General features: G+C 42.3%; 2 protein-coding genes and 1 pseudogene across 5 annotated transcripts in view; 1 reads left to right on the plus strand and 2 right to left on the minus strand.

Annotated features, from left to right (window-relative positions):
* Positions 1-1,128, minus strand: part of FAM114A2 (family with sequence similarity 114 member A2) — a 35,968-nt gene extending 34,840 nt beyond the window's left edge. The window contains exon 1 of one of the 3 annotated variants that reach the window (XM_043913366.1): positions 997-1,128. The gene's annotated coding sequence lies outside the window, so the exon portion shown is untranslated. Of the gene's footprint in view, positions 1-963 lie in introns of all 3 variants that reach the window. The other 2 variants (XM_043913367.1, XM_043913365.1) reach the window with 2 other exon arrangements.
* Positions 993-21,931, plus strand: MFAP3 (microfibril associated protein 3). Its single transcript, XM_043913368.1, has 3 exons — positions 993-1,120; positions 11,795-12,257; positions 15,106-21,931. Exons 2-3 carry the CDS (start codon positions 11,963-11,965, stop codon positions 15,897-15,899), a joined length of 1,089 nt encoding a protein of 362 aa, XP_043769303.1. The 5' UTR covers positions 993-1,120; positions 11,795-11,962; the 3' UTR covers positions 15,900-21,931.
* LOC122700460 lies at positions 1,494-2,851 on the minus strand (annotated as a pseudogene). Its single transcript, XR_006342777.1, has one exon. The product of XR_006342777.1 is annotated as a ladinin-1-like (transcript).
* Positions 21,932-23,042: the final 1,111 nt, after the last annotated feature.

A 23,042-nucleotide genomic window follows, 5' to 3' on the forward strand; every position in this document is an offset into this window, starting at 1 on the left:
CACAGGGTCGCAAAGAGTCAGACACCACTGAGGGACTGAACTGAACTGTATGACAAGTTTTGGAGACTGGGAATTAATTTAAGACAATTTATGCCTACTTAAAGGGGGCTAACAGGAAAGGCTACAGAGCTGGTATTTTTTTGTTGTTTTAATTAAATTATTTATTTAGGCCACACATCGTGGTTTGTAGGATCTTAGTTGCCCTGGTCCCCAGTCCAAGGCAGTGAGGGTGCAGAGTCTTAACCACTGGACCACCAGAGAACTCCCAGAGCTACACAGTTCTTGCACAAAGTTCCATCAATGTTTCCTGTAGCTGAATACACATATTTACTTTTTCTTTTACCATCGTTTTGCTATCCAGGTGCTCTCACCAAACTACAACACACAGTAATATGTACTTCACACACACATTAGATGCTATATATAGTATATAGTAATATAATGGGCTCTGGAGTTAGGTTGACACACTTCCATCTCTATACCGAGGTGACTGTGGGATCAGTCACCTATCTGCGTCTCCGCTTCCACATCTGTAAAACCTACATGCCAGAGTTCCTAGAAAGACAAAACGACCCGGTGGACGTGAGGGGTTCGGAACAGAGCCTGGCACGAAATCGCTCACGGTAACAGCAGCTGTTAGTACGAAGTGGTTCCCTGGAGCATTACTATCTTTACTAAAATAACCACTTGTCTCGAGACGGACAAAATCCGCTCTCCCTTCTTCCCAATTTCAAGAACAGGTGCCCAACGGGAGATCTGGCGTAAACCTGCGCTCCTAAATTCTCCGACGCTGACAACGATGAGAATTCCTCACACGGGCTTAGCGTTTCAATAACCAAAGGACTTCCGCAGCCTCGCGTCCACCGCGAGGGGCCAGCCGCCCAGCCCCAGGCCGCTCCCTCCCGTTCCGCGGCGACCCCGGGACCCCACACCCGGCCCGCCTCCTCGGGGAAAGCCCCTCACCCAGGCCGCCTCCTCCCTCACAGCCGCCACTACCTTCTCCAAGAAGCTGCTCCTACTGCCCCGGAAGTCCTCTTTCAGGGTGGAGACGGCCTCGCTTAACCGAGAGAACTTCCGGGTCAAGCAGCAGATCCAGCAGATCACCACCGGCAGGCGTCTGGTGAGTGAGGGCCAGATCGGGGTCGTTGTAGGGGGTGGGGGAGTTACTGGGGCTGCCGAGATGTGGGTTGAGCCGGTGGGTTAGGGTACGAAGTAAAATAAGTATCTGTGGAGTTTTGCAAGCCTGGCCCAGCGGAGGGGGCACAGGACGGCTTGGCCAGGGCAGCAGGTGGGGCGTGAAGGGGAGCGAGGCAGGGCCTGGGAGGGGTCAGTGCGGCTTCTCCAGCCTGGTAGGCGGCGCAGGGACGGTGGGGGCCAGCCTGAGAGAGGTGCATGGAGACACCGGTGCGACCCGACGGCCCCGGAGGAGGAGGAAGAGCAGGAGTCCGCGTGGACAGGGTGGCGAGGCTGTGTGCAGTCGCGCAGTGCCCGCAGCCGGACAAGGCGCGGGGCACGCCTGCCCCAGAGGGGCGGGGAAGATGCCGGCCAGCGTCCTCCCGGGTCCAGGGCGGAAAGCTGGCGGGAAAGGCGACCGGCGCGGCTGTTGGCCTGAGACTGGCTCCTCATAACCTCGGCACCCAGCGGGGGCTCCTGCCAGCTGCCGACTCCCTCAGCGTCTCCTGGTTCTGCGGGCCCTGCTGTGCTGACTCCTGGGTCCTGCTGATCCACAGGTTGAGCCGCGACGTCACCACCCTTGAGAGGTGCAAGTTCTCCTTGCGGCTGGAGGCTGGGCCCTCTCGGCTCTGGCCCACCAGCTCTTTCTCGAAGAGGTGGCGCTTGCTGGCGACATCCACGGGAGCCACGAGGAACTCAGGGCGGGACGGGCTTGCACACTTGACGGACTCTGATCTCTGTATGGCCGAGTGGTATCGCTCCAGCTTCAGGCCTAATTTGACCGAGCTGGCCGGGAGCCTCACGCTGGCGCTGCGGGTTAAGGCCGCCTCTGAGCTGTCTCTCTGGGGGCTCATCCGGAAGGAGGTGGTGCGGGGGCTGGAGCGCTGCAGGGCGCTGCTGAAGGTGGGCGAGGCCCGTGTCGGCGAGGGGACCTCGGCCTCAGCATCCGTGCAGAGTGACAGGCGGGAGACCGCCAGCCTGGGGCAGAGGCCCCGCCGAGGACTCCGGCTCCTCAGGCCCAGCACCCTGCTGCCCCCCCGGGGCTGGACGAGCGCTCCGCTGAGGCTGAGTGCACCCGGGCCTGGGACTGCGCTGGGGCCATGGCCCTGCCTGGGGCCGGCTGCATCTCGGCGCCGGGGTCTTCTCGAAGACGGTGGCTTTCTCAGACACCATTCTCTTCTCCGAGACGCTGGCTTTGTCTGGAACCGCCCTCTTTCCTGAAACGGCTCTCTCCGCTAGCACAGCGATCTTCCGGGACACGGAACATTTACTGGGGCTGGGGGTCTCAGAGTCCAGGCTCGTTTCCGGCTCAAGTGTCTTCGCAGCAGAAGGCTTCTCGGAGCCCGCAGGCGCCCTGCTCCTCGGGCGCCGGGGGCGGCTGCCTGACCTGCGGCTCCGGGACGGGGGCCTCCCGGCGCCTCTGCCTCCTCTCCTGCCGCATCCTTAGGACGGCCCAGACATCCTCCTCATCTCTGGGGTCTGGGGCCGGTGGCCGGGGCCCCTCTGCTTCCTCCACGCTCAGCAGTCTCTCAGGGGCTGACGGGTCCTCGTCGTCCATGGCAAAGCTCAGGTTCCGGTGTCAGCGCCGGCGTTCTCGCTCCTGTTCCAACTCATCCTCCAGAGTCCACTGCCGGGCCAGGCTGGACAGAGCGGCCCAGATCTTTCTGCTGACCGACATGCCGCCGGACCGTATCCGTGGCCGTTTTGCAAGCCTGGCCTGGGCTGCTGCAGGCATTCGGCCATCCTGTTTTTACTGAGCTCCACCTACCTGCCAGACACTTTGGGACACTGGTTTACGAGAGACTGTGGCTTTGTGCTCAAGTAGTTGACAGCTTAGTGGAGGAAACCGACCATAAATAAGTTTACAAGCAAACACGGTTATCTAAGATGGTAGTGAGTGCTTAAAGAAAATTATGCAGAACAAAGTGATGGAACAAAGCGAGGGGTAAATTGTATGAAGAGCTGCTGAAGAGTATTAGGAGCAGAAGGAATAGCAACTGCAAAGGCCTTATCATGGGAACTGAGCTGGGTTAAGGAAAAGGCAAAGGGCCACTGTGAGTGGAGCGAAAAGAGGAAGATGAGACCAGGAACTTAAACTGGCCAAATTTTGTAGGGTCTGTGAGCCAAGATAAGAATTTTGACTTTTATTTGAAAAGCAATGGAAAGGCATTTGAAGGCTTCTGTGCTAAAGAGGAACATGCTGTGCTTTATGACTTTAGATTACCCCTGACCCCTCATCAGAAAGATGTACCTCTTCAGTTGCTCTTGGGCAATGATAATGCCTGAAACCCAGACTGATAGCCAGGAAAACGTTAGAGACACCCTCATTTTACAGATGTACAGGTGTGAAAAATTAAGTCCCAGAGAGGTGAAGGCTCCTGGCCTTTTAAGAACCCTAACTGTCCCTTCCTAAAACCCTTCAGATAGTTTATTTGCTTTAATGGTGGTCCTCTAAATTTAGGGGCATCAGTATCACCTGGGAACATGTTAAAAATGTGTATTCCCCCAAAACTAAAAACACTAAGTATAAAATAGGTGTTTTCTTCTGATCTTCTATTGTAATGGAAAGTGCATAGAATTTGGAGTTTAAGAGAAATTTGGTAGACCGCTTAACTGTGTTTTATCTTTAATATACTGTTGATAATAATTGTAGTGAAAAGTGTTCCAATTTTTTGGGCTTAGAATCTCTTGAGACTTTTAAAACTTTTTAAGACTGTTGAAGAGGTTTTGTTTGTGTGGCTTATATCTATCATTATGCCATTTTAGATGTTAAAACAATTTTCCAAAAAGTTATTCATTTAAAATAATTAAATTGATTACATGTTAACATAAAAAGCATGTCTATGAAGAATAGTTTGCCCGCAAAAAAAAAATTTTGAGAGAAATGACATTGTTTTGCATTTTTACAAGTTTCTTTAATATCTGACTTAATAGAAGACAGCTAGATTCTCATACCTCCTTTGCATTCATTCTCTTGTGATGTCATTCATTATGTAGCCTCTGGAAAACAGCACCTATTGTGTGAGAATGAGAGTGAAAGGGCAAATAATGTTCTAGTATTGTTATGAAAATCATTTTGAAGACGTGCCTCGGGGCCCCGCAACACATTTTGCAAATTGCTGAATAACAATATGGTTATGACAAATTAAAAGATATATGGGCTAAGTCTGAGTGGGACCAAGAAATCGGCATCTTTAATAAGCCCCCAGATTAATTTTATTTAAGTGATCTAAGAATTGCATTTTGAGAAAACGAGTTATAGATCAAATTCACTCTAGAGTGTTCTGCCCACCAAAAAAAAAAGAGAGAAAAATTATGTTTCCATATTTCATATCTCTTCATTAGCAATTTGCAGAGCCTGAGACTAAAAAGTCAGTAAGACGCTTATAGCAGGTCCCTTTCTGACTGCCACATTAATGAATGTTTGAATTCAGAATGTTGATTCCAATGCCCTGCCAAGGGGATTTTAGACTCTGGTTGGTAAGCTTACAGTCTTTTGGACATACAGATAACTGATAAAAGAAGGAAACTGAGAAGTCTTAGAGTTGAGTGCTGTGAATGTGCTAGGGGACTGACAGGAAAAGAATTCATCTGAAATCCAAAAGGATGAGTGAGAGCTTAGGTAGGAACACTTCTTGAATAAGGTCAAAAACATTGGATATTGTAGAGAAGGTCCAATTTCCACAGGAAGATGGGGAGGGCAGGAAGTTTCAAGCAAAGGGGACAATTAGGACCAAAAATTTTAAGTGAAAAGTAATTTGGAGAGAATAGAGAGTGAAATAAATATAGTTAAAGCTTTGAGCCATGACAGGGAAGCTGGGGAAATTATAGGATTTAAGGGAAAATAGGAACGATAATCAGTTTGTAAGAAAACTTAAGACCACTAGAGATCATAACTGATTAGTGACAGGTGTAACTAAAGACCAAACTTGACTTCTAAATCCATTCATTCCTTTAACAAGGAATTAGTGTACATGTAGGCACAGCTGGGCTCCATCTAGGTGCTTCTCTTCTGCCACCTGAATCTATTCTTGAAGAATTATGGATACCATAAAATTTGAAGCTTATCTCATGGGTAGAGGAAAATAACCAATAGATTTTAAAATTGCCTTGACTTTTTTGGATTTGTGTTTAGGACCAGTTCTGAGGGGAGCAATATTTGGGACAACAGAGGGATATGGTGGGAATTAGGGAGACCCATTTAAGAATTAAGAGGATAGTGTGGTACCCAGGTAAGCTAAAAGGACTGTGACCTAGGGCAGGAACAGTAAGACTTAATTGAAAAACATCTAGAAGGAAGGAGGAGGAGAAGGTGAATGATAATGGCATGAATTTAAAATGTACATTAGTTCATCTAATATTCACAACTACCCTATGAGGTGGTTACTGTTAATAACCTTATTCAATAGATGTGTATACTAAGGCCTCTGGATCCCACAGCTTCACACAAGGATAGGATCAAGCACTCTTAATCCACACTCCTGACCACACAGCCATGATGATACTGTAACTTTGATCTTGCAAAACTGGGAAAATTGTATTGTACATTTAAACTATGTATATGCTAGACAGGTAGATCTGAGGGTGAGAGTAAAGAGCTCTTTTTTAGTTATCCTGGAGTTTGAGATACTGGGTGGTAGGGTCAGACCACAGTGGGGAAAAAATGAGCAAGGAAATCATAAATCTAAGTTTATTATATCAGTGTCTTTGTATAGATTCAGCAGATGCTTATGGCAAAAATGATCATAGTCAAGGGCATAACAAATAAGTCTGGGTTTGAAGCACAGCTTCAGCAAATACAGAAGAGGGCACCCCTCAGTGTGCCAGAAAATATGCTGACGTTTGAGTGCCCAAATGCCAATGATGAAGCATACGAAGGATCCAAGATTCTATTGGGAGCATAAGGGCTATGTTAAGTTAGAAACTTTTTGGAAAATGGCCCTCAAAATGGTGATTTCTGTTTGTGTATTACTAACCTTTGTATGTTACAGATTGCTATAGTGAGGCTTTCGTGTAAACAGAACAGCTGCTTGTTTGTTCTCTGAAAGGATAGAGGAGTGCTAACAGTCTGCTCTTCATTTCCTTTTTCTCCCCTTTGCCAATTCAGAATGTCACTTTGACCATTTGTGTGCCTTGTGTAAGGGAACTTCTCCATTTTTCAAGTGTAACAGTGCAGGCAGAGAAGAGTGGATGAGGAGTAAATACAGCTCGAATGCATTTAATTATGGAGAATGAACCATTAATATCCCAGTATTCTTGGAGCAAAAACCAGTACCATCTGGGCATCAGTGTTTTTCCTGCCTTTGAGTTATCCCAGAACTATTTCTGCAAACAGCCATTTCCTCAGCCAACTTAATATTGAGCCACGAGAATGGAAATCAGCCACGTTGCTTCCTTACTCACTTCTGTTGAGAATTGGAGCAGAATGGAAATATTTCCTCTCAGAAGTTGGCAGGAACAGCAACAAGGCAGTCTGTTAGAGATGATAACTTAGGCACTTTTCTTTTTCCTTTTTAATGATACAGCCAATATCCAGAATGCTTCTGTAGGGTAAAATCATCTATATTTCTGATTATTCATGATCCTAGAGAAGCTAACACTTTACTGTACCTGAAAGATGAAAAAGGAGTTAGATTAAATTTAAATATCACACTCTTCTAATATTCCTATTCATGCAGAAGACAGATAATAAAACATTCTACTAAGTAGCCTCATCCACAAGCATAGCATAGCTCTTTTTAACTGTTCACAGGAAGTGGCGCTTTGATTTTCCTTTTTGAACTCTTCTTACCCTCCATATGCCAGCTGCCCCATTGAGAATAGCAGGCATGATATACAAAGTCCCAAACTTAAAACTGGATTGCATTCCTAAAATTTATGAAGTCTCCCTTTCTCTTTTGTGCTCAGAGCACAATTACACTTCTGTTCAGTACTTCTCCCTGTCTTATATATAGTTACCCCTTTCTTTTCCTATCTTCCAGGTTTTGCTGAACTTAATCTTCTTTCTCCCACCTGGCCAATTCTCCATTTCTTTGATTGTTTGCACATTCAGTTTTCATTTTTGTGGCTTTAATTTTGAATGAAATTAGATAAAGATGTTTATTTATTTAAAAAAAAAGTCTTATTGGAGCCAGGCAGTAGAACTCTGTCAAGAGCCAGAGCAGCATGTATGAGCCTCTCTTTCTCTTCCCCTCTGTAACTCCACCACCACCACCCGCCTCCCTAGCCCCCATCTCCTGGCTGCTCTTTTTCCCTTCTCCATCCCTGTTGTCCTTTGACCTGGTTGCCTCAGCTCCTTGTAATCCTTCTCTTCCTCAAATGTCCCTAAGCCACAGTGTCTCAGTCCACATTCCAAGGGAAGATTCTTCTTAGTCAGTCAGTGAGTTGACTTCCTCCTGGATCCAAGAAGGCAGAGCTCCAAAAAAGGAACAACAAAGGCTCTCTAGCACAAACTCTGGACACGGTGAAAACAATGTAACATGGTTGGCCTCCAAGGTCCATTTACAATGCCTATTTGATCCATATTTTTGTGAAATATTTGCACTGAGAAAGAGAGGAGTGTGAAATTTAAAATTAAAGACTGAAATTACCTTATGATGTTATCCCTTCCCCCTCCAAAATTTTTAAATGGTTGCATGGTATTCCAAGTAAAAGTGTTTTATATATTTTAAAGAATGGTTTTGCTGTAAAGTGTTGATTTTAGCACTCAAAGCTGTATCAACAATAATAATAACTAGAGTTATCAGTGATTACTGTTACCAGACTCCGTTTTTAACATACTGTCTTTTTCAGACCTTGCAATAGTCTTGTCAAAATAGATGCTATTATTTTCTCTCATTTAAAAATGGGGAACTGAGGCACAGAGAGATTAAGTCATTAACAAAAGTTGCAAGGCTGATTAGAGTCAGAGCCAGGATTTGAGCCTAGGAAACCTGGTTAGGGAGTCTGTTCACGGAACTTCTCTGCCACCCTGCCTATCAGAGGCCTGCAAGTATGAGGTTCCAGGGTGAACTTAATCCAGAGTGGAATCTGAGTGATAGTTCTTTTGTGCTGAAAGTGTTCAGACAGTCAAGCACCATTAAGTAGGGCTGTTACAGAGGAAATGAGGAAGTATATTAATGGTTGCTAGTCCATGAGCCCTCTGCCTCAGAATCACCCAGAGAGCTAATTAAAAACCATGAATTCCAAGGTCCAAACCCAGAGATTTTTATTCACTGGTCTGGGGTGGGACCCAGTAATCTTTATTTTTAACAAGTTCTCTAGGAGATTGAGATGTTCAGCCTGGTTTGGAAACTGGACTTGGTTATCTTTTATTCCCACCATTATTTCCTAGGACACGATGGTAAATGAAGACATTGAAGGTTAGTGGTCAGTTCAAGGAATGCATTTAGGCATTATGCCTTTAAGATCTTTTGAGGTTACTAAAGTAGCTCTTTGTGTCTCAGAGAATAATAATAAGTGCTAGTAAATGCACCTGAGTCTGAATAATTATAATCCCTGTTTATAACATTTGTCAGTTTACAAAGATCCATCACATACTTGATCAAATTTAAACCATTCTTCATCATTAAGTATTTATTGAGTATGTGCTACTTATGACACGTAGCGTTAAAAAATACAGTCCTTGTGCTTAAGAGGCTCATAGGTGAGATGGAGTAGACTGCCTGGCAGTAGAGAGCCAGGTGAGCAGTGGAATGGTGAGGGCCACAGGGATCAGGGAACAGCCATCTTGCCTCCAGGTGAACTCCTGATCTATATGGGAAGAAGAAGCAGGCCTTGAGAGGAGGCTCGGGGAAGCTGCATAAAGAAGGAATTCCACACTGCAGTAACACTGCCAGGACCCTGTTGCCCCACAGCCCTCTCACGTGGAGGCTGTTCATTCCCCTGAAATTCTTACATCTCAGAGCAGGATGAGTGAGTCCATTTCTTCCATGCCTAGTGTCTTCTTGATCCTGGGGTGACAGCACCCCCACAGGTGATCTGCCTCACTTTTGAGCCTCTTAATTCTTTTGACTGCTTCACCTTGGACAATCATTAATTGTAGTGAGTCTCCTTCACTCACTTCAGCCTCCCACTCCAGTTCCCAGAGTCTTATCTCCAGTTTTGCTGTTGGGCCAAACTGCTCCTCTTCAGGATCAGGAATGAGACCCATGACTCTCCGGCCACCGTCTGTCATGACTGCCTGTAGCTCTTTTTCTTGAATACCTCCCTAACCAGTGACGGATCTGCTTTTTCTCTGCCCCGTGTCCCTTTACTTTGATGGCTCCCCCCAGCATTCTCCATTCCCGTTTATCCCCCAGGTCCGGTCACACACTTTACTTCTCAGAGAGGCTTTCTGCGACATGGTTAGCTCTCTATAGCATCCTGTACTTTCCTTTGGGTAGCATTGAGTGTATTTTGTATGTATTTAATGACCATGTCCTCCACCTGACTGAGTTCCATGAAGGCAGAGACAGTGTCTGTGGTACAGTAGGTTGGCACATAGTAGGTACTCAGTAGACACTGCTGAATAGATGATGTATACCCCTAGTCTAAGGTAGTGGGTTGTAGACTCAGTGGTAGGAAGCAGTGGGGAGGAAAGGAAAGGCAGGATAAGAATGAGGTGCTGTTAGAATCAACTGGAGTTGTGGGAGGTTTGTTTTGTTTTCTCTACAAAGAGAGCAGGCCTGCAGCTCAGAGCCGTCAACACAGAGCAGTATCTCTGCAAGTTAAAAACGGCTTTGTCTGCCTTGTGCGGGGGGTACAGTTACTTTTATCCAGACTTTTATCCAGACTTTCCTTTTAACATACATGTGTGAAAGACAATGAGTTTAAGAAAAGCATAAATAATAATTTATGAAAAGCATAAAATATAATTTTAAGAAAAGCATAAAAAATAATAAAAGGTACAGTTTTTAAACAAATCATGACAGTAGAAGAAATGAATGAAATTTGAGAAATGCCAACTTGGATGAAGCCACAGAATCTCCTTATGGAAGTCCTGGGTGAGACTTGGAGTACTTTTCAGCACATTCATTTCCTATCACCAGTGAGAACCAGTAGTCTAGAATAAAGGACAAAAATCATATCTGCCAGTTGTAGTGGAAAAGAAGTTGAGAGCTTATATATATCAAGCCCGAGCACAGTGCCTGGCTTACTTCAGTCATTTTGTAAACTTTTATTTCCATTGTTTCCACCCGGATAGAGGCCAGGAATCTCCTGCTTACTATATAATAAGAAGAGCAAGTGAAGAAGGTGAAGAGGTTAGATCAGATCACTTCTGTAATCCCCTCCAGTGCCCAAGAGCTTTGTGTCATTTTAATGGGATTTGGGGAAGAAATGAAAACATACAGTGTTCATCTACTATATATAGCAAACTCTGAAGTTCTTTGTTTTACTTCAAATGGTCCCTCCTTAAATTTGCAAGATAGAAAAAATTATTGTCATCATCTAACCATCCTTTCAAGGACTAATGAAATTTAAATAATATTTTACAACTTAACTGTCATTTAGACTCGGAGCAGTTTAATGGCAAAATACAGTGATCTGTTGCTTTTTGTGTTACGTGATCAAGCAGCTTTTGTATGAGTATACAGGGAAGTAAGTGTCATTTCCAAAACTGTTTAGTTTGGCCCTTATAAGAAATGAAGCTAGGTGTTTCATCCCATATTTTGTAGAAATTCAAATGGAATTTTTCTTTAAGAGTCAGTGATTTTAAAAGAGGAATCAGATTACCAGAAGTTGATCGTAATCACATAGATTCTTGAACTGGAATATTATTTTGCTTTTATTTGTGATATTCTACTCTTCTTTTAAATGTGTCTCAACAATCTTTCTCTGTAGTTTGTATTTCTGCTAACTAGACATTTAAGGTGTCAATTCCTCCCATAGCTAGTTTATAGACTTTGAGTTAGAAATTTGGTATTCTTACAAGCTTATTAAATATACTGTATTTTATCTCTTGATATTGAAGAAATTATTAAAGGAAAATTCTTTTGTTTGATGTTCTTGCCCAAGAGGGAAGTTCTATAGCCTCAAAAGTCAGTAACTATTTATTTATGCATAGTGGTGCAGTTTTCTAATATTACAACAAAAAAACTACTTCAGGTAGCCCTGCATTATTTATATCTAATGTCTGTATACTTGAATTACTCAAATTTTGAACTCCATGGTTATAATTATTATGTAGCAGCTGATTTACATTATTGATATAACAGCAGATGGTAATGGTGCAGGTTGGAATAAAAGATCATTGAGTTAAATATTTTAGCCTTCATTGGCTCCCGCTTGCATGGAATTTGTCAGAGTGAAATAGAATCACAACATTTCAGAACTAGAAGAGCCCTTAGAGATTGTCTCATCTAGTCCCCATTTGACACATGAGAAAACAAGCATAGCTATTTGCCAAGGGCTTACATCTAGTTATTAGCAAAGCTAATACCAGAATCTTGATCTGCCATTTCCCAGTTCAGTGTTCTTTCTACTGACTGTTGAAATTTTTAGGTGATATTTTCACTGTTTCACTTCATAATATTGATGTCAGTTATTCTAATCAGTTTCACGTCTATTTATTTCTTGAACATAGAGTTTCACTCCGTTATGAGTCTTTGTTGGTTAAATTTTATATCTGGCTCTCTTTCAGGTTGGTCTCCACTCATATCTTTCAATCTTGAAGACTCCAGAATATACCTGGATCTACCTTTTTTTGGAAAATTCCGGTACCAAGCAAGCAGTGACCCACTGTGCTCTTGTTATAATATAGAAGCTATTGAGTTCTCCAAATATAAACAAGATTTTCTCCCATTTTCCCATGAAGCCACTTCGTTGTTTATCCACTTTAGTGGTGAGTGTTATTGTGCCAGCTGCTTTTGCTTTGGAAGATGTAGACTTCAACCAAATGATCCCACTGGGAACAAATCACAGCTTTTCCAATGCATCATTTCTTCCAAGTTTTGAACTCTCAGCGGATTCCCACTCTGGTGATGACGTCATCATAGCCAGAGAGGGAACTAGTGTTTCAATCAAGTGTCTTCTCACTGTCGACCGCTATGAACAGGTCTCTTGGTACAACTCAAAAGGACAGCAGCTGGATGACAGAGACAGAGGTAATTATCCCAGAATATAATTAGTCAAGCTTACTCATTTCCTGTTACTTCAATCTTGGTTTTATGGCATTTTCAACAAGAAATCTCCAAGATGAGGTACTACAATAAATAGTTAAAACTTTTGAAAGGCCTGGGGTCTTATACCTATCAGGAAAAGTGAAATAATGGTAATTACTGAACCAGAAGAAGAAGAAAAATAAAGTATAGTTACAAATTTAAGAAGTGTTCACATATTGATGGTGAGCTCTTTTCTCCCCTCTTGGCGAACTGGTTTCCTTCGTTCAAGGCTGGCTCCATCAGGGTTGCCGCCCACAGCCGTGTGGGCTCTGAGCTGCACGGCTCCAGGGGCACCGTTACCTAGACTGTAATGTGAGTGGTGCAGTGTGCTGGCCCTGGATGAGCAGAGCAAGAAGGATTTGGTTAAGTAAACTTGTCATAAATAATTTTTTGTTTTTACTCAAAATGAGTTACTAAAAATGTTGGAGGAAATCCCAGATATTTTTTAAAATGGTTATAAAGATCAAGTCCCTCTGAGAATCAGAAGGGCACTGAGGAGGAACTTTATAAGCCCTTCCAACTCATTTCTCTTTTTAATTCTGTACCTTAATTTGCGTGAAAATAGGAAAGTCTTGTTTATATATTTTTGTCTCTCAGTCTTAAAAAATCATACAGACATCATAGAAAGGTGACCAAGGTCTACCTTTTGACAGGTTTTTATTTGATTTTGCTATTTAAGAACCTGTGAACACATCTTAATCAGAATATTGTTTCCTTTAACTAGTGTTCTGTTAGATTTTTTTTTGAAGACTACCTGTGTTAAAACACCTTAGAAATCGCCATGAACTATCAATGGGATAAAGACTAAATTATGGTATCCTCACAAGCTACACTTTGGAAAAGGCCTGCTTGTATTTTCTGTTAGAAAGATAATCTAATCTCTTGGAACAGAAGGATATTTGGCTACTTATATTAGACTGGAAAACAGAAAAGGAGACAGATGGTGCTTCCTTCTAAAGTATATGCTAAATATTTTAACCTTCTACAGACTGAGTAACTGGCCACCAAGGAATTGAAGAGTTAGAATGTTAGAAAGAACAGAGCTTCTTGAGAATATAGACCTGTTAAGCCAGAATGTCTAGAGTGGTGCCCTGAACATGTATTTTGAACATGATTTCGGGTTCCTTATTTGGATCCACTGAACTAGACTCATCTTTTTTGGCCCTAGGGTCCTGACAAACACATCTAAGATGTGAGTTACTCAGTCAGTGTGATTATTATAGACTGGTCATGTAAACAGATTTTAGGAGACCCGCCGAATGGAATGGCAGTTTTATTTTTCTATTTTGCCTTTACTTTGAAAACCGCTAACATCTATCACTGATGCTTTCAGCAGCAGCTCTGGACAATTGTATTAAATTTTATGAATCTCAAGTGAGAGGAGTTTAAAGAGCATGTCAGTCTAGTATAAGGTTCATAAATCTTGAGCTATTATCAGCAAGTGAGCTAGAGAGTTTAGATTGTGGTTATAGTGGTTGATGAATGGAGTCTATGTATATAGTTCATCATACTGTGGAGTCACAGTATATCTTTTTTATAGCTCCAGGTTTATAGACAGAAGCTTGTAAAATAATGACTATATTCATAGCTACATGTTTTCCTCTTCTTTTTACATTAGTAAAAATATAACTACAGAATTTAGATAAATTTTGATGTAGATAAGAATGGGCACGGTTCACAGTATTTACTAGTTGAAGTGCCCCTAAATCCTGAACCGTAGAATCTCAGGGATGAAAGGGAGCTGGAAGATGAGGCACTGAAGCGGTGCTTAACAAGCAGTCACACAGCCTTCCTGGGACACCACCTGTAGGCCTGGGGACCCATACCCTACACCCCATGTTAGCCCATCTGTCCTGTCTTTGAATGGCTTGTATAGTTAAAGCGCAGAGTACACTGAGAGCTTAGGTGAGAACTGTGCAGGCAGAGCCAAGTTATTAAAGGATGTTGGTCCTTGTGCTTTGGTTTTCATACTCGCGTATGTTTGTATACACATTCCTGAATGAAGATGCCTTCACGTATGGAAGAAAGGCAGCATGTTTTCAATTTAAAATAGAAGCCTAGGCATCTCAGGGCAACTTTTATTCTGTCTGCCAAGCTGTTCATTTACCCTCACTTGTGAGACATCGCTTTTGGCTTATGCTTTATTTACTCTGGCCAGAAAATCAAGATGTTATCATCAACCAACCTTTTCTAACAAGACAAATTAACATGTGCAAGGCATGCCAGATTAGCCAGTTAGTAATTGAACAAATACATTAAATTGGTAGGGTTTGTTAAAAATAATTTTGTCTTTTCTTAGTAAATAAGTAAACAGTAAATTATTGAAAGTTAAAAGGAAGTAAAAATTACTCATTACCCTATAAATAGCCATTGTTTTGTATTTCTGAGACATAGCCTTCTACTTTATGAGAAGGTGTAGGTAGAGACTGTGATACAGACACTTACACACACATATATATAAACATTTATTTTTAAGGTTAGTCACTTAGCATTATGTTGACACGCCTGTCTCCCTGAATGGTGTCTTACATCTCGCACTGAAAAGGCAGCCACGATAATCATTAGTTTCAGGAAGATCTTGATTCCCTTTTTTAAGTTCCGGGCTGTTTAAAATTCAGACTCTGAACATAAAAGTCTGCCCTTTCTTACATCATTTAACGAAATAGCAGAACCTAATAGATGAGTTGATGTAACGTGCTCTCATGAAGAGGTGGAATATTGATAAGGCAGTTTGCATATTTAGTAATAGTATTCTTTATGCTGTAATTTTTTATTTCTGTTGGGTTATCAGGTGGAAAATGGTTGGTTTCTGATAACTTCCTGAATATCACCAACGTAGCCTTTGCTGACCGTGGGCTCTATACGTGTTATATCACCTCTCCAACCCGTGCCTCCTACTCAGTCACCCTGCGTGTCATCTTCACCTCGGGAGACATGAGTGTCTACTATATGGTGGTTTGCCTGATTGCCTTTACAATCACTCTCATCTTGAATGTTACACGGTTGTGCATGATGAGCAGCCATCTTCGTAAAACTGAGAAAGCCATCAATGAATTCTTCCGAACTGAAGGGGCAGAGAAACTTCAGAAGGCCTTTGAGATTGCAAAACGCATCCCCATCATCACCTCAGCCAAGACTCTGGAACTCGCCAAAGTCACGCAATTTAAAACCATGGAGTTTGCTCGTTATATCGAAGAACTGGCAAGAAGCGTCCCTCTGCCACCCCTTATTCTAAACTGCCGGGCCTTTGTAGAGGAGATGTTTGAGGCTGTGCGAGTGGATGACCCTGATGAGATGGGAGAGAGAATTAAAGAGAGACCTGCCTTGAATGCTCAAGATGGCATCTTTGTAATTAACCCAGACATGGGCCGGAGTAATTCACCAGGAGGAGATTCAGATGATGGTTCCCTGAGTGAACAAGGCCAGGAGATAGCAGTTCAAGTTTCTGTCCACCCTCAGTCAGAGACGAAAAGTATTGATACTGATTCTCAAGACAGCAGTCATTTCAGCCCGCCTGATGATGCAGGATCTACCGAATCAAACTCTAACTACAAAGATGGGTCATGTGAAAGCTGCCAGCTGTGAGCTACCCTCATACCTACAAAAACAGCTTGCAGAAAAAGAACATGTTTCATGCAGAAAATAACATTTTTACCAAAAAATAAGTAGGATTTCCCCCCCCCATTAATATCAAGCCTATCAGAACATGAATTATTACCAAAATCTTTCTAAAAATTCAGCATTTTTCCTATCTGATCTTTCTCAGTCATTTTCCCCAAGCTTTATTAAATGATACACGTTCAGATTTAAAGGGGTCTGAGAGATCAATGTAACGGGGAAAGTACCACACCCAAAATTACATGACTTCTCTTCTAGTCACGGTTCTTTCATTGTTTAAAGCTAACACTTCTCTTGAAGCCTCAGTTTTCCCACCAGTAAGATGAGGGATTTGCACTAGATGATATCTGAAGTCCTTTCTAGCCCTCTGACTTCTTACCTGCCACCTTTAAACTATAAGAATCTTCAGCTCATTTCTAAATCCTTCCCTAGACTTTGAGTCCCTTTTTACAGAAAGGACCAAGCTGAGATTGTATTCTGTGATTTGGATTCCCGCACCAATGCTATGCATAGAGGTGTGGGTGTTTTTCGGATGTCTTGCTGGTGGAGCATACAATTGTATATGGTCGATTGAATCTTTCCAGTATCGCCCATGAATATATTGCTATACAGATATCAGGGACCTAACTGCTCATGAGTAAGCTACTTTTCATGAGTAAATTGGTCCTTGTGAGGGTATAGCAGTCTTTTTAACTTACTGAGTCATCATTTAGCTCACTGAGCTGACAGTGATTTCTCGGCTGATCTCCAAAGTGAAAAATTTGTTCCTAAAGAATAATGTCTTCATTGTTTTTAGAATAAGAAGCAGTGTCAAATCATCTGTCTCTGGTAAATTATGGATTTTGACATTTCTGTTAATAGAATTTCTCAGGCTTTCCCTTTTTAAAAGTACTGGACTCTACAAGACAGTTCTGTGTTTGGGATCTCATTCCAGAGGAAAACCCACAGCTGAATTCCTCTTTGGATCTCTGTCAACACTCTTTACTCTATCGTCTTAAATACGGTGCTAAAGGTTGCATGCCTTCTTACCTTGTTTGTCTTGTTTATATTTTATTGTTGCTGAGGTTTTTATTTTTGTGTACATCAGATGTAGAATTTTAAGCTAGGGCTGCTTTTGTGGCCTTTCTGAGAAGCACTAACCTGAAATAAGATTAGATAATGGTATGTGGTGTATGTTACTATATTAAATATATAAATACAGATATATAGGTATATATACACACACACATACAAATGATCTAGACATAAAGAGGGAGAAAAATGATGAATGATGCCACCTGATTCGACTGTGTATAATAAACACTTTGGACAGTGTTTGTTGCCCGGCTGAGATCTGACGTAATGGAATTGTAAATACTCTTCAGAGTCATTTCTTCAACTACAGTGATCTTGGCATCGTACAATTTTAAGAACTCAGCGGTGGAGCTCTGTGTGCTTCACATTTCTTCATTTGGCTTCTGACTACTGAAGCGTTACTTGAACTAGAGGCTCCTGAGGGAAATGTTCAGGGGAGGTTTTATCAGGATTTTAATTTAAGGTTTCAAATGGAGGAAGACAGGAAATTTGAAGTGTGACTAGATAGAACTCCTGCCTCCCTTTGTGAAGGCTTATCAGAAGTAATACATCTGTTCTGGATAGTATGAATGAATCAATATGCAGTTTTATCAGATGGCATTTCAGATAAAGACGATAATGCTGCCTTTTCTGTCTCTCAGGCTGTTTCCATAGAAACCTCCAGAGCCAAACAAAAGCTACCAATCATTTAGCCAAATCTTGTCTTGGCTCATAGACCTGTATTCCTTTAAAGAAAACTGTTTTCATACATTTGGCTATGAGAACAAGGGCTCTGGAACATGCCCTAGATTATAGAACTCTTCTTCCCTTCCCAGAATGTTTCTCTTGAGAATTTAAAATTCTTTAAAATCCCTTTCTAAGGTCTGAGTCTGTCCCCTGAACCTCCCTCAGATCTTTAGATAGCACTTCATAACTTATAACAATATAGCAGGTTTGGGGTCCTTTTTAGAATGTAGCTTGTCACATTAAAGAGAATGAATTTACCCCCACCTGTTTTCATAATAGACATAGGTATTTGGAACCTTAAGGTAGACATATTTAATGATCAAAGTCCTGGGAAACAGGGCTTGGGAAAAATAACAAGAAATATTCAGGAAAAAACTATAAGTTGCATAATACTGTATAACAAGTATAGGCTACTCTAGTGTATCCTGGATAAATTACTTTAGAAGTGTAATGGTGACAATTTAGTGGCCAAAGTAATTGGATTACTCTGAGTATTCCAGGTTATGGTGCCACTGATAAAGTAGGTCAAAATTTAAGTGGAGCCGGTGTTACTTTCTAAATCTGAAATAGTTGTTCACAGGAAGAAAATCACACTCGCTAACATTTTCTCTAGCTGATTAATCAACTACTCTTCATATATAATTAGTGCTCATGTTATCTTTTTGTAAAATCCTTAACCTTTTGAACTTCAACTACAGTCTAACAGTCTTTTGACAATAGTGGTGGTGTAATTATCCTTCTGTCTTGCTAGATTTTATAATTGGTGAACATGCCTTTACTCAGCAAATTGGATTTGCAATAGTTCTGTCATGTCATTTATAAATTCTGTCTTGTATTGGGATTTAATGACCCTTATCATCCTTGTGAAATGAAATGGTGGCTTTGTAAAATAAATTGACCAAGACAAGGCATATAAACATTTTTAGAGATTCCTTGCCAGCTGAAAGTCCTTACCAGTCAGGCATCTTTTGAATTGGTATGCCACTTGTTTATAAGCTGTTTGATAAACCTATCCTCAAAGTTGTATCTGTTCCAACACTTTAGTTCTTTAGTCTGGCCCAGTGAACATGTTTATCTCCTCCCAGCCACCTTGATATAAGTATCTTGGGAGTTGCTGACACGGAATGGTTGTAAGGCTCCTAGCTTCTTCACCTCATTTAACACATTTTAAAGTGAAAATTCACAGCTTTCCCTTTTGTCCTGAGTGAACCCCCGCCATAGTCCTCTCCACGCCCTGCACGTTGTTTCACCCTAGGTCAGATTTTGTATTCTGTATCCCCGAGCAGCATGGGAGCATGGCATGCTTGTTTCCAGGGCCCAGCCAGTCATGGGTGCTAGTCTTGCCTCCACACACCAGCTATTGTGACACAAGTATTGAATATATCAGATTTCCTGAATCGCCATTTAAAGAATACGATCTTTTCTTTCCTAGGCCGGCAATGTTAAAAAATGCTAAGCCTCATGTATAAACTCCTAGGTTCTCAACACATTTCATAAAAGTAAATGAGCTACTTAATATGGTTCAGATGATGTTTAAATAGTTACCATTTTAATGAATACTTAACAATTTTGTCATTTTTTTAAAAAAAAGTTGTACTTGAACGTAATGCATTAAATGTTCAGTAGAGTATATTTTGTTTGTCTGAAGTCTTCTGTAGAGATGTATTCATTTTTATGTGTGGTGGAACTTGATGTTAATGATTTTGAGCAGGAGTAAATTTGAAGTTAACTTGGTTGCTACTGTGTCTACCGATTTAAATTTTACAGATGTTTACTAAGCATCTATATGTTTTTGGTGCTATAAGCCATACTGAGATGGGTGTCCTACCTACAGTTAGCATGAGAATGCAGTTACTGGAGCATCCTCACCTGGCCTAAGTACAGCAGTTTCCCACTGCTAAAATAAAGCATTCTTAGGAAAGGCAGAGCTGGAGCAAAGGCCTAGAGATAAGAGGATTCAGCACATGTTTTAGAGCAGTGGTCCCCAGCCTTTTTGGCACCAGGGGCAGGCGGAACAGGGGAAGAGGGTGAGGGTGGGCGGGATGATTTCAGGATGATTCTCATAAGAACTGCATAACCTGAATCCCTCGCATGCACAGTTCACAGTAGGATTCTCACTCCTGTGAGAATCTAATGCCACCACTGACCTGACAGGAGGTGGAGCTCAGGCAGTAATGTGATGAATGGGGAGTGGCTATAAATACAGAGGGAGCTTGACTCGCTCCCCCACTGCTCACCTCCTGCTGTGCAGCCCAGGCCGCTGACAGAGGGGTACCAGTCAGAGGCTGGGGCGGTTGGGGACCCCTGTCTTACAGAGCTTATGATCAGTGTGTAGAGTTTGTGATGAGGTGTGGCAGTGAGGAGAGCAAATGTCTGCAGTCCCATGGCAGTGAAGCAGGCATGGAAAAGCACAGGATCTCAGGACACAGGCAGAGAACAAGTAGAGGTGAACTCATTTCTTAAATGCCACCAACTCCTTAGAATGAACACCTAGCCCCTATCTTGGGACTTGGCCTCTGGACTGCAATAAAATGGAGTTGATAACACCTACCTCACAAAATTAACATGAGGATTAAATACAGCAACATGTAAGCACACACTGCAAGTTATGACATGCAGTATAGCGTTAGGGTCTGGTAATCACGTAGCCATAGTGTCAGCTTTATTAGCAGGCGTGTCCAGCTGATGACTGGTTGCATTTGGACTCAACTGAGAATTCCTCCAGATGTCTCTCAGTTACTGTTGCATTTGGCTGCGTGCCACGGAAACCCAGTTGTGGTGGCCTACCCAAGTAAGAGGTTTATTTTTCTCAAATAACACAAAGTCCAGAGAAACTCAGCCCAAGGCTAGAACAGGAGCCCAAGTTTGGCATCAAGGGCTCCATCCAAGTCTTTTTTATCGAAGGACTTCTGGATTTCTTTCCATCCTTAGCATGTAGCCTTCATCTGCACAGTCACCAGATGTCTGAGATTGGGTTCCCCAGAGAAAGGATTCCTGTGTAAGTAGTTTATCTGGAAGGTGAACCCAGGAGTGAGATGAAAAAGAGAGCCAATACAGGATGAGTGCATTATTTCTGTGAGCAACTGGTCTCAGCCCCTCTGGGGGAGTCAGGACACTCTATCTGTCCCTTGTGTTTGTAGCTTACACCTCAAAGTTGTCCCATCTGAAGGCCAAGGAGCTTGGATGTTTATATACCAATTTCTGTCAACGAGGACTGCTTCTAGCATCACTAACTCTCTGGTACTTCCGACCAGGCTAAGCATGATCCTGTAGCCAGCAGAAGTCCTCTGCAAGAGGTACAGGAGCTTTCAGTAGAAAAATCTGTAATTAATGTAACAATTTCATGTGAGTTTCAAAAGGTTATGAACAGAGTTCTGATGGTACCTGCTACACAGGACAGTTGCTTCCCTTCCGCATCACATCTACATTCCAGGCAGGGAGAAAGGTAGATGGTCAGAAGGCAACAGACATACCAGCTGAGTCTGTACCTTTGTATCAGGAAGGCAGTAGCTTTCCAGAAGCCTCACCTGACTTCACTGCCAGAACTGGGTTACATGCTACCTGCTGTAGCTGTAAGGAAGCCTGGGAAGATGAAATTGTATGTTTTTTAACTGGACACACTTCCCCAAAGTGTTCTATTAAGAAAGGAGGGAGGAACGGAAGTTGTAGGCAACTGGTAATTGCAACAAGTTCATCTTCATGTGAATTACAGGAGTAAAATGCAATTCTGCGGTGGGTAAAATTGCAAGCCATGTTCCTTGATATTCACATGTGTGGACGACAAACATCACATGCTATATCTGTAAAGAAAGGATGGTACAGCCATCAAGCCATCAGCCACTGCAGCCTTCCCCAGTTGTGCACCATAAGGGGATTCAGGATGGAGAATAGCAGGATACTGGCCTTAGATAGTTAAGGTGCCTATCAAAGGGATTATTTCAATGACCCAGACTTGCATCTTCCCAAATATAGAGAAGTATTAAGTTCACTAAATTGAGATATCTGGGTTTTCTTTGATTAACAGTAAGCTTCTGCTGTTCTGACTACCTGTTTTTTGTTGCAAAAACTCATGTACCTGGCTCCTCTGTTACTTCTTCAAAACAATCCCTCAGAGCTCTCTGGGAGCCTGGATCCTGGACTTAAGTCCTTGGTATAAAGTCCTCAGAGTCCACTGAATAAAACATAATTCTCAACTTTTAGGTTGTGGTGGTGGCTTTTTTTGTTTGTTTGTTTGTTTTTTCAGTCGACACATGCAAGAACAAAGCAAGAATCAGAAGCATTAAATCTTAGGTTAAATCTTCAAATCATCACTTACATTATCTCCAGTTGGCTCAAACAGCAAACAGACAAGTTATGGGTTTCTGTTGGGGCATAATTGGCTTATCTTAACCTATTTATTCATGAACAGATATGTACCGGCCACCTGCTATGAGCAAGCAATAACAAAAATCCTAGGGGACAAGCTTGGCCTGTTGTTAAAAGAAAAGTAAGCTTGTGTAGCTGTGAGGAAAGACTGTCAGAGAAGCATACAGGGGCTGGGAATAAAGTTAAAAGATTTCAAAATTCATTTCTTAGAGGAAGTGCTAGCAGTACCTAATTTGGAAGAGGCGATTTGGCAATTTAGGGAGGAAAGTCTGATCATTCAATAGTACTATTCATTTTTGTCCTGGAGTTATCTGCAGCTGAAAAAAATCCCAATTGTGCTCATTTTCTTAAAGGAATTAAACTCCTTAAGAGCTCCTTAAATTCCAATCATGTTCTTGAGTTTTCATGTTTTCACTGGAACCTATTGATTAGGAAATATATATGTAAATATACATATGTCGCTCCATCTGCCTGGATGATCATAGCTGCTGCCAGTGGGCCGCTTCTTCCTGACAGTTGGGAACACTGCTTTGCCTCCTGCTCAGCTGTGTGAAGGGGGAGGACTCAAGTGTCCTAAGTGACAATAAATCAGCCTTCGAGGGGGCCTCCTTACCAGAGAAGAACCACTCTCTGGGAAAGTTTGTCCCTAAGCAGAAGGGAAGTTTATCAGGAAGAACTCCGTCTGAGGGGTAGTTTTGCCATGTGAAGTTCATTGCTCTTTCAGAAACTACAAGCAATTGGATCATGCCTGAGGCTGCTCTGCTCAAGCCCCTTGACCCTTTGAACACCTAAGGCCATGCCTATTCAATTTTTCGACAAATGTTTGTTGCACACAAACGAGGAACATCATCATGAGCAAAATCAGAAGTGGTTCCTGCTCTTTGGGAACTAACAGCCTATGGGAAGACAGAATCTATTCAAATAGTCACATGTAGGGTTGTTTTA

Source organism: Cervus elaphus, chromosome 9, assembly GCF_910594005.1.
Source record: "Cervus elaphus chromosome 9, mCerEla1.1, whole genome shotgun sequence".
Classification (NCBI taxonomy): Eukaryota; Metazoa; Chordata; class Mammalia; order Artiodactyla; family Cervidae; genus Cervus; species Cervus elaphus.